At 37.7% G+C, this 10725-nt stretch overlaps 1 protein-coding gene across 1 annotated transcript; it reads right to left on the minus strand.

The window, feature by feature from the left end:
* Nucleotides 1–776: 776 nt before the first annotated feature.
* paip1 (poly(A) binding protein interacting protein 1) lies at nucleotides 777–8430 on the minus strand. Its single transcript, XM_022765304.1, has 11 exons — nucleotides 8062–8430; nucleotides 5919–6070; nucleotides 5474–5668; nucleotides 5221–5333; nucleotides 5020–5131; nucleotides 4367–4492; nucleotides 4160–4266; nucleotides 3775–3892; nucleotides 3602–3656; nucleotides 3248–3326; nucleotides 777–1966 (listed from the first exon to the last, which is right to left on the minus strand). Exons 1-11 carry the CDS (start codon nucleotides 8258–8260, stop codon nucleotides 1879–1881), a joined length of 1344 nt encoding a protein of 447 aa, XP_022621025.1. The 5' UTR covers nucleotides 8261–8430; the 3' UTR covers nucleotides 777–1878.
* Nucleotides 8431–10725: the final 2295 nt, after the last annotated feature.

Consider the following 10725-nt stretch of genomic DNA (forward strand, 5'->3'; position numbering starts at 1 on the left):
AACGTACAGTTCCAAACTTTGCTGCGCTGTTGCAAAGTATGAGCGGATTTGATCGAATTCAATGCTGCGAACAAAAGACATGCACTAATTTGTCCGGACAAAGCTGCACAGACACAAAGCTACACAAAGATACTAGTTGATGGCAGAGTTTGTATTTTATAGTGAGCAAATACAGTATTTCTGTATTTATTACACAGCAGAAAGAAGTAAAGTCAGGTTGCTTTCAAAATAAAATCTGAGCATGTAGTATGGTCAGATTAAAGGAGGAATAACCATCCAGTCCCATTTGTTCAGAAATGCAGTATGTGTCACCTTATTTTTATGCAGCATTGTCCAATTCAGCGACACATAAGGAGAAAATGCTGTTTTGAATTGACTAAGTCAAGCATAGGTAACAAGCAAAACACAGGATGGACAGAGTGAACACTTTAATCATATTCAGTGTTAAAACATTCAAAACTAAATTAGGTGTTGATTTAACCCAGGTTATTTTCTAAGGAAATGTTGTATTCAGCATAATTATTATATTTAAGTATTTTTTGAATATTTTGCTCATCGCAGTTTACATATATTAGCGGGTGTGAGGGGACAGAATGTTAGTAACATAGCTGAATGTAATCGATAAATGCTCAATATTATAAGCTCAGGTAATATGCATCATATTTGCATTAAGCTGTTCCGGTGTACTATAAACTGCTGATTTAGTATAATTGTGTCTTAGCTCACTTAACATCAGATTCTTTTATGGGTCACACACAAATCAAGCAAATACAATGTCACATTATAAAGAATTTATTGCAGGCAAACAATGTACTATAAATAATATTTACAAACTATAGAACAACATTCCTTTTTATGGGTTCCATGAATTGCTGATAAACAGTCTTTTAGTCTTTCGGGGATAAGACTGAATGCTTTTTGCCGTTGAGTTACCGTATGTCACACTGACTGCTGCAAACTGCAAGAGGTGTAGATATTCAAAGCTACATTCAGAAAATAAACTGGATTTAGATGCACAGCATTCTCAAGATTATAAATTATTTACTTAAAACATTAAAAAATTCTCAAAATGTTGACTTTAACCCCCAAAAGAAATGTTAAAAAAAAAAAAAAAGTTGTTTTGTCCCAGTTTGTGACTGAATTAAAGTATTCGTTCCTGTTATAATGCTAGAACTCATTTCCTAAACTGCACAGCCTTTCACAGAGTTTCTGACCACTTAAGTGAAGTGCAGCCAGATTAACAGGTGAATAGCCTTTAATAAAGTATTTAATATTGGCAACCTGACCATAGACACAATGTGACAACAGTGGAAATGTAGGCTGTGTATGCATTTTATGTAGGTATGTAGTAAAAACAACCACCTCACCCATCTACAGTGTGTTTTACATAAAGATAATGCATCTCTGACGCTGATTTGAGATTTTTGGCCTTTGACTTATGCATGGGGGTATTAATTAGAATCTAACAAATTTTCCACACAATTTGATGAAACTTATCCGCCTTCCAGAAAATAACTCAAAAAAAAATCCACAGCACACTATTTCCCTCTTGGCGTTTAGTTCAGGCGTAAATGAAAGAAATTTTTAAAAGAATTCAAAACAACAAAGAGAGAACTTTCATTTTCCGAAAAAAAGTTTTCATACTTTAACATTTTGAACAATTATCCCATTGATTGTCCCCATTCTCTAATCCACACTGACAGAAAAAAATGTCAGAAGTGCAACTATGAACAGCTTTTTGTTAAAATGCTTGTTTGCAGTAAAATTAATGTTTGAACCTATCTTCTGCTAGTTTCCTTTGCTTTTCAACATTCCAGCAAGTTGAGAGTGAAAATTACAATATGTGCCTGTTGAGTCTCACAGATTTTCACTGTCACGTCATTGTTGTCGTTTCCTCTCTGATTCTAAACAAAAATTCTCAAAAGCTTCTTCTATCTCAGGCTCCATCTCATCTTCAAAGTCGTATCTGTGAACACAACACAATCAGTGATTTAGAGGCTCCTTTTTTAGATCTTTAAGACAAATGTGCTCCTCAACGTAATTGATAGTTTCTGTAACTACTACAGAGATACACAATGCACAGACGCACAAAAACACAGACACACACACAGTTCTGAGAGAGGGGACAGGAGCAAGTTAAGCCCTCTTTCACATCCAACTGCTGACTAAACTGAATCTGAGGCCATGGTCGACCCTGTTGCATTGTGGGCCGGTCAAACACATTTGCCAAGCTCAGGGGCCAATGGGTTAGTCGTGGTCATATGACCTGTGTGAAGCTGCCATGCAGTCACATGACGGAAGATGTGCCAGCACAGTGGTGCTGATGAACTCTTACAGGTTTAAATCAAACCATAAACTAGTGATGAGTAACACAGATAATAACTGTAACATCATCATTACAGAAAAATTCATCTTCAAAATGCAATTATAGTGAAATTTGTTCAACTTCATCCTTAACACATGCACTACATCTGAAATATATGTATATGAACAATTCCATTCAAATAAACACTCAGCTTCTGTGTCCAAGAATTAGAATGGATTATTGTATTAATGCTTTACGAGCATCTCTGTTTCACACTCAGATTTGCACATTATTTCTACTGTAGATGCTTTAGTTTGCTAATAAAACCAATAAAAATTGTTAAAATAACAAGAAAGCAGTAATTAAACCATGGCAGTAACTTGTTTGTTCAGAGTGGAATTATTTTGAAGGTCAGTCTAACAGCGATGATGTGTTTGGAGCTGGTGGCAGAAAGTGACCGTGTCAATTTGGTTCGTTTACATGCTACTTCTTACACGCTGCCAGCCTTGTGGTTGCTGCCATTACTAATTAATTGTTATTAACTACATCATTGATTTTGCCTCCGTGTGTGATAAACAGTGGAGATTTCATCAGTCCAGTCTGTCTATTTAATGGTTTACAACCATAAACATCTGCGTTTCGCTTCAAATGGCGTCTTTCACAACTTTGTATTCTATTCTTTGCATTCTGACATCAAATGGCATAACAAGACTTTTTTTTCCCTCTCATTTCGAGGATCTCGCATGTTTCACTCTATTTGTTCTCGCTGTTTTTGACTTGCATTGATTCAAGGTACTTAAATAAGATGCGGCAGTTAAATCTTTGAATGGTATCCATAGCAATGAACATCAACAGGTCCCCCAATAAGGTAGTTGTCTGTGACCTAAAAGAAAGGCATGTATGACCTATCTATATTATTTTATCCCTACAATGTGTACTTACTCTTCATTTCCATTTTCTCCATAGATATCATGGAAATAGTCCTGTCTGTCCATAATCTCTTGGTATTTCTCAGCATATTCTGTAAAAGCAGAGGGACAGACATTCAGGCACAAGACATGCTGCAACATGATTTCCATTTAAAGTAGGGGTGAACTGCTTTTATCTAGCATGTAAATGACTTATTCCATTTATTTCTATTTATAGTATTTCTATAAACGCTGGTTTCATTTTGAATTTTGATATTTAGTCTTATACCCTTTTTTCTGTGCATGAACTACACAGAAACCACTTTACATTATTTCAATGTTTTCTTTTATTATCTCTCCTGAGCATAGACATGTTTAAGTAGCTCACCTGGATCTGCTGCTGTAAAAGGTGTGCCATCCTCTGTGTAAAAAGTAGGTTCATTCTGGGAGGAAAAAAAACAAACATGACAAACAGAAAAACAGAGACTATAAAAAAATGTTGAATAAAAAAAAAAACAAAACAAGAAGAACAATGGTGAGTATGGTACAGTTGGCACTCACCATGAAGTAGTTGGGGTCATTGTCTGGTGTAGCGTTGCTAGCTGCTGGAGCAGCACGGACTCTGCCCCAGTCGCTGGACCTCAGCTCCACAAGTTTTAGAAGCATCTGTCTGACATCCCTGAAGAAAAATCAAAACCTCTAACTACCGAATGTCAACGGGGGTTTTACAGCCTTTTGACATGGCTGTCTTTTGAATGATGGAACATAATCCTGATGGTGTGGTGTGTGGTGTGTGTGTGTGTGTGTGTGTGTGTGTGTGTGTGTGTGTGAACCAGAAGCTAAAAGTCCATGCATTTTGATATAGTCTTTTTTTTAAACCTAAAGTTACCTGAAGCATACCCCTTGAGTATGAGCTGCTCCCGAAAAACCATATTGATATACACACCTGCTGCAGGCAGCATCCAGTAGAATAGTTTCTATTCTGTGGATCAGTTCTTCCATGTGTGGTTGTTCATTCTCTTTCCACGCATCATCCAGGACAGAGCCGGTAAGCTTTAAATTCAAACACATTCTCATTACCTCCGCAAATGATAAAACTATCTGGAAAGCTTACTATACAAATCTGTAAACGTGTCCATCTGAGATATGAAACCTTGAGCAGTTTGACAGCGCAGATGAGGTTTGCATCCACAGGATTGGAGAACAGACTGGTCATCAGCTCTTTCAGAGCAATGAGGAGGATCTCTGCTCTGTTTGGCTGCCCTTTCCCACTCTTTACCTAAACAAACACCAAAACAGATCAAACTGCAATCTGTATACCTTTTTGTTTTTGTCAGTCAGTCATTGGTTGACATTTAAGTCAGAGTAGTATTCTGGTGTTGGTGGTTTATTTCTACAATTTTCAAAGCTGGACAGCTCCTGAACTAAACATCACAACAAAGCAGAGTACACAACCAACAGCAGCGCCACACATCCAAAACCCATGGCAGCAATTCAAGCTGGGTGTACCAAATCAAGCACGACATGACAAAGCAATATATACAGCCATCTAGATAATGTGATAAAATAGGAAGTATGTGATTTATGTGTTCTAATGATCAATTCAGTAAATTGCCACTCAGGCAGCAAAAGTATCCACCCATAAAAAACTAACAGTCGAAAGCAGGGATTCAAAAAAGAAGCCATTATTATGTAGTATTATGGTGAAATTAATATGTTGAAAATTCAACTTTTGGAATGATAATTCTGTTTAAAAGAAAGCCTTATATATGTCACCACACCAGGCAAATGAGCATGACCTCTTACCTCCAGGTGCAGGTAGAGCTCTCCCAGAAAGAGCACAAAGGAGTGGAATTTCTTTTGAGTGTCTGCGTCTCCTCGAACAGCTACATCCCTTTGTTCGTACTCTGTTCGACACCTACAGCAGACGACATTCTTACTTTTCAAAAAGAGAGTTTTAATGAAAGACACATGAAATTCAGTGGAAAAAGAAATAAAATAAATCACCTTTTCAGGAGCAGCTGACGAAAGTTGCCACTTGGTGGGCTGACAGCAAGGTGTTGGGACAGGTAGTTACAGAGTCTGGCACCCGTGTAAGAGAAGTTTGGAATGGCAGTGGACTGCAATGAAAAGAAAACTTAATACCCAATATACAATTGTGTGTTCTTTCCAGAAACATGCATGTATATTATAGTTAGTGTGTATGCTGTGCTTAGCCAGGTTTGGTTTAAAATTGAGGACTGAATGTGTAACTTCAAACCTGTGTGTAGATCAGTTCCACCAGCTCCTGCAACAACTCTTCAGTAGTAACCCAGCTATTGAGTATGCCAGTTATGTATTCAACATCCGACTCAAAGGACCCGGGTGAGGAGCTCAGGTGGCCGAGAAAGTCTGTGACCATATCAGCCAAGGTTGGTTCACCGTAATAGATTTCACTATCATCACAATTGGGGTCCTACACAAAAAAAAAAAAAAACATTTAATAGAAAAATCCAGAGCACCTAGTCATGGTAATGCAAAACCATTCATGAGTAACAAATTAAATACCGAAATTAACATGATAATCTGATCTTTACAACCGTGGAGTCCAGAGTCCTACTTGGACAGTAAAAGCAGAACTATAAACAGAACCATGACCATACAATGTTTAAAAAACTCTAATACTTTCCATATAAGTGCAGTGATGGTGTAAAAATTCTTCTTACCTCATACGGGATAATTCCAGAGGGGACAAACTCTGGAGCACTGGCTGAAAGCTTTGATGACTTGACCACAGAATCCACTTCGTTACACTCTTTGGAGGCAGACATACTGTTGGTATTTGTACTTTGTTGGGTTTTGCTTTGTCTTTTACATTCTGAAACAGAAAGAAGAAAGATGTTCTCAGGCTTTCTGATACGTGAAAATACCCATGCCACATAGGTAGTTATTGAGAAGGCTCACAAGAGTCTATATTTTTTGGTATTGAAAGCCATTCATTCCTGCCAAAAACACAGCTCTTAAAAAAAAAAAAATGGGTCACATATAAATTTCCTTTTTAAAAAAGGCTGAGTAATATAACAAAACACCTGAGGACAGATTTGGTGCACTAGCAATTATTTATAGCAGGAGGAAGATGTATGATGGATCGACTCAAAAAAACTGCAGTGTCCAAGTTGATGGTCATGAAGGAACATGTCATCCAGGGATGATGTTGTAGCTCACTGATTTTTGGACAATTAAAGAGGTCTGTGGCACAGAGGAATACGCTATACCAGGCTTTGGATACACAGACAGTACTTAGTGGAATCAGTTCATTGTTGTTTTTTTTTCATGGGATTTGATGACAGTAAGAGAAATATTGATTAACTTTATCATCCCAGAGGGAAACTGTTTAATATACACTACAAACACATACACTGAAAAGACAATCAAAAGACATTCAATGACACAAGACTTTATACTATGCAGAAACTAACTATAGCCCTGTTGTGAGTACTTGGAGGGCCACCCATAGACTAATGTTGGCAATAGTGTGTGTGCACCCCAAACTCCTAGACTTTAATCATTCAAGTCCAGGCTGCCCATGAACTATAGTGATGGAGTGATATGTTTTTCAGGAGAAAATACATCCAACATTTTTCATCCATGCTGGCTGATACTGATTTGCTTTTGTGAGACTTAATATACATGCAGTTAAAAACTGGTTGTGCTTTTCAAAACTGCTTGTGTAATCACATGGTTTTGACCATGACCACAGTTTTATTGTGTTACAGCACTGACAGGTGTGTTAAGTGACAGTCCTTTAGAAAATCACAATAGGGCTTCAAATCGTCATTCTGATAGAGAGTTTGGCAGCTGATAGCTAAAGAGTATTTATTTTTTTGATACATCTACACTGCAAACCATCTCATTGGTACTTTACTAGCTTACTCCAGGGGTGGGTGGATCAATCTCCAAAGTACTGATACTACTCTTGAAAGGTCTTGTTTTGAGCATGGATACTGGGATCAACAGGATCAGCACAAAAAAAGAGCCATCACATGTTAAGATACATCCTGGGCACATGAAACCTCTTCTCAGTGCTGCAATATTTCTATCTCTGCTGCTGTTGTGTGCATATGTGCAGCAATCATCTCTTTTAGTTCAGAGAATTCACATAATGAAGTTTTATTATGTACCACTGAGAACTGTGTTGTGTTTACAACATTCATGTGATGTAGTTATTGACAGAGAATAGTAAGAAAAAAAAAAAAGCCTCATGCCCAGCAAATTAAAATATATTCAGAATAAGAAGTATCGATATCGGGATTGATTATCAGTCATCCTAGCCATGGAATTTCTTTCTATTGAAACGAAACCAAGTGTGTGGTGTCACCCACCCCTTTCCTATTCCTTAACGACAGCCTCTTGTATTAAAAGGGAAACTGATTCTTCCCCTTTGCTGTGCGTTGCTAATTCAGGTTAGCTGTAGCGAAACTCAGGTTTTCGCTGGGTAAGACAACCTTAAGTGTGGCACGTAACTAGTCAACTATGTGACATCCGAGTGGGAGCTTTATATAGATGTTGCGTTACCTCACATGAAATAACAATCCAACAGGTGCACGTCGCAACGCCAAAATATTAAGGTTAGCTAACATTAATGGCATTTAGCAGCTAGCTTGCTAATGACAGCTCCAGATTTAGACCAGGTTAAACGAGTAAACCCCTACGCTTGTCAGAGGAACAAACAGCCCGAGAAAATATTGTTGCTACTTTTATATGCAAACACTGCGCCATTTAAGTTACCAATAATGAACTCTGAAAGTAACATTAGCTAGTCAACTTAGCTCCGTTATCGTTGGTGTTAGCTAGTTAACAGCTCCCTACCTCCACCGACCATGTCATTGGCCGTGCTAATGTTGTTCTCGGCAAAAGGCGGGGATGTTCGCGGCTGTCTCAGCGGTTCCCTTTGGTTGAAAAGCGTGGTTTTGGTGTCGCCGTCCCCGGCGGTAGACATGACCCCGGAGTCTGCTGGAAGATTGCGGGTTCTCCCTGCTCCGGGAGCTCGGTCGAAATTCTGATTCATGACTGCCAACCTCTACTCTCGAAGCAGCATCAGAAAAAGATGGAAAAATGTCTTTCACCGTTTCAACTGACGTTTTTATCTTTTGTGCAGCGGCAATTGCAAAACACGCCCTATCTCTCTTTCATGGTGGCTTTTCCTCGATCGGATAGTATCACAGTATATACACAACTTTTTTTGGCCACTTCCTCTAACAACAAACTCGCTGTCGCTGATTATCAATGACAGTGTTTGATATCAAAATACAACTGTCTCCCTCTGGTGGCGCGGAGTGGAAGCGCTACAGCCATGACTGATTCATGGTGCCGCCTCAAATACATCATGGTATCATCAGTGTTGGTAAGAGTATTGACATTCTGTATTTAAATAAATATAGAAATGTATTTTTTAGGCAAAAGGGTTATGTATTTTTATATATTCTTTGCTGGGGGCAGTGTTGTATGCTATACATTATTTGAGAGAGTAGGCAAGGGTCTTGTAACTTTCATGTAAATTTTCTCCTTTCAGATTTCTTGTTACCTTTTTATATTTGCAGTAAAACAAATAATAAAATGAAATTAAAAAATAGGAGAAGGTCCAAAGAAAACAATAAAGACTTTACTTCAATTTCCATAAAATTGAGTATAAGATTCAGCCCCTCTCACCAGCCCAATAATTTTCATACCATCCCTAAAAGTATTACAATTTTACTTAAAGCGCTCATCATGAAAAAACAAAGCCACCTGTGGTTGTTATCATAAATTGTATTATTGTATTTTTATTACTGATGTTTTCATGTACAATAGACGTTTTACTATTGTAGTTTTTCCATGTTTTGCTAATTTCAACCATTGTTGGGAAGTTTATGACGGGTGTTTTTTAAAGATGATTAGAATTTGTTGAGTAAAAAGTCTAATATTTTTCCCTAAGATGTAATGGAATAGAAGTATAAAGAAGGGTGAAATAGGAATAGGAATATTGGCTCCTGACTATTATCTAATATAACTGTGGAAAAGTTACCTATGGAAAATTCTGTAAGTTATATCTGTTCACACATTTATTGATTTCAGTATTTATGAATTTTACCTTGTATAAGCCCTGTCTAAATGCTGTTTGAAAAAAAACAAACAAACTCCCCTACACTGCCAGGAATTCTGATGGAGAAATACTAAATCTCTTTCTTTTATTTTAGTTGACTTTATTTTTGCTGTCAGTCACAGTCACATTTAAAGAAAGAAATGTGTTTGTTTTTGCACTAAAAACCCTGTCTAATTTATTTTTTAAATCACCAAATTCCCCAAATCATTGAGGATGTGACCTCAGTGTCCTTAACGTTGGCTGCTGCCCTGTTTGTGGGGGTGAGGCAGTGGTTGTCTGCACAACATGAGTATATTAGTAATAGGCTAAATAACCTCATATTCATTCAAGATATTTATTAAAGCACCAAGGGTTTGATAATTACATTTAAGCGATATATCAGACACATATTTATCCTTCCCAGAGAAGATTCTGGACCTGTTTAACCCCCTCAGACGTGCCTCTCTCCCCGAGCTCACTCAGTAGCTGCCCACTACAAACATGTGTTGCACCAGACCTCTCAGTGTAAGTATTCATTAGTTGTTTTAGCCTCCAGTCATTTTCCACTTGTTTCCCAAAGCTGGATCACATTATGCCACAGAGAATTCCCGTGCCAGAAATGCAGAGACCCACTTTGATAAAAGATTACTGCCCCTATTTTCTGTTATTGCTGTTTTTCCCCTGATGCCAGTGTCTTGGAGAGAGTTCAAACATTCACAAGTCTTGCAAATGCACATGATGACAAATGCCTTTGGACCAGGTTACTGTGAGGCTAATATTCATCAGTACACATCATATCTGTCTGTTATGTATCTGGTGATTTATTGGCTGTTTCATTATATTACATAAAGAGTGATTAAAGACAAATCAGTGCTACTGAATGTGTTGTGGTTTCTCTGAAATGCTATGTCTTCTTTTGGTAACTTTTATCCTATTTAGAAAAGAGTTAAGACAAAGAAATATATATAATTAAAACATTTCTAAAATATACAAATCAGCATGAAAACATCCACATCTGTTTATCTAAAGTCATTAAAAAAAAACAAACTACACACAAAAGCCCTCAGCTGAACTTCCGAATGTTTCTTTTATCTTACCTAAGAATGTGGCCTCAAAGTTGCAACAGCCATACACATTGCACAATCACTAGAGAGAGCCGAGAAACTGTATCAGACAGCGATGTGTACGTTGCAGACATGAAATAGTATTCCATATGTTGCCATTGGCCCTGACAGTCATGGTGGAATGCTCTGTAGCATTCCTCAGTATTAATCAGTTGTTGCGGCGATTCCTTAAACATCTGTTAAAGGACAATATACTAGCAAAAGCTTTCCTGTACTCTGGATTCCTATAGTTCAGACCACTCTCTTTCTCTCTGACCACAGTCACGGGCCAACTTGGATGAATTTGGG

The sequence above is a fragment of the Seriola dumerili genome, unplaced genomic scaffold, assembly GCF_002260705.1.
Source record: "Seriola dumerili isolate Sdu_G_001 unplaced genomic scaffold, Sdu_1.0 BDQW01000668.1, whole genome shotgun sequence".
Classification (NCBI taxonomy): domain Eukaryota; kingdom Metazoa; phylum Chordata; class Actinopteri; order Carangiformes; family Carangidae; genus Seriola; species Seriola dumerili.

Bases quoted from the DNA above. Each gene is read 5' to 3' on its own strand.
- paip1 (XM_022765304.1), bottom strand. From the start codon at position 8,260: ATGAATCAGAATTTCGACCGAGCTCCCGGAGCAGGGAGAACCCGCAAT. The intron at 4,493-5,019 runs GTAAGAGGTCAT...GTGTTTGTTTAG, and splicing joins AGCTCTACCTGCACCTGGAG to GTAAAGAGTGGGAAAGGGCA. The intron at 1,967-3,247 runs GTAAGTACACAT...TTGTGTTCACAG, and splicing joins GGAGAAAATGGAAATGAAGA to ATACGACTTTGAAGATGAGA.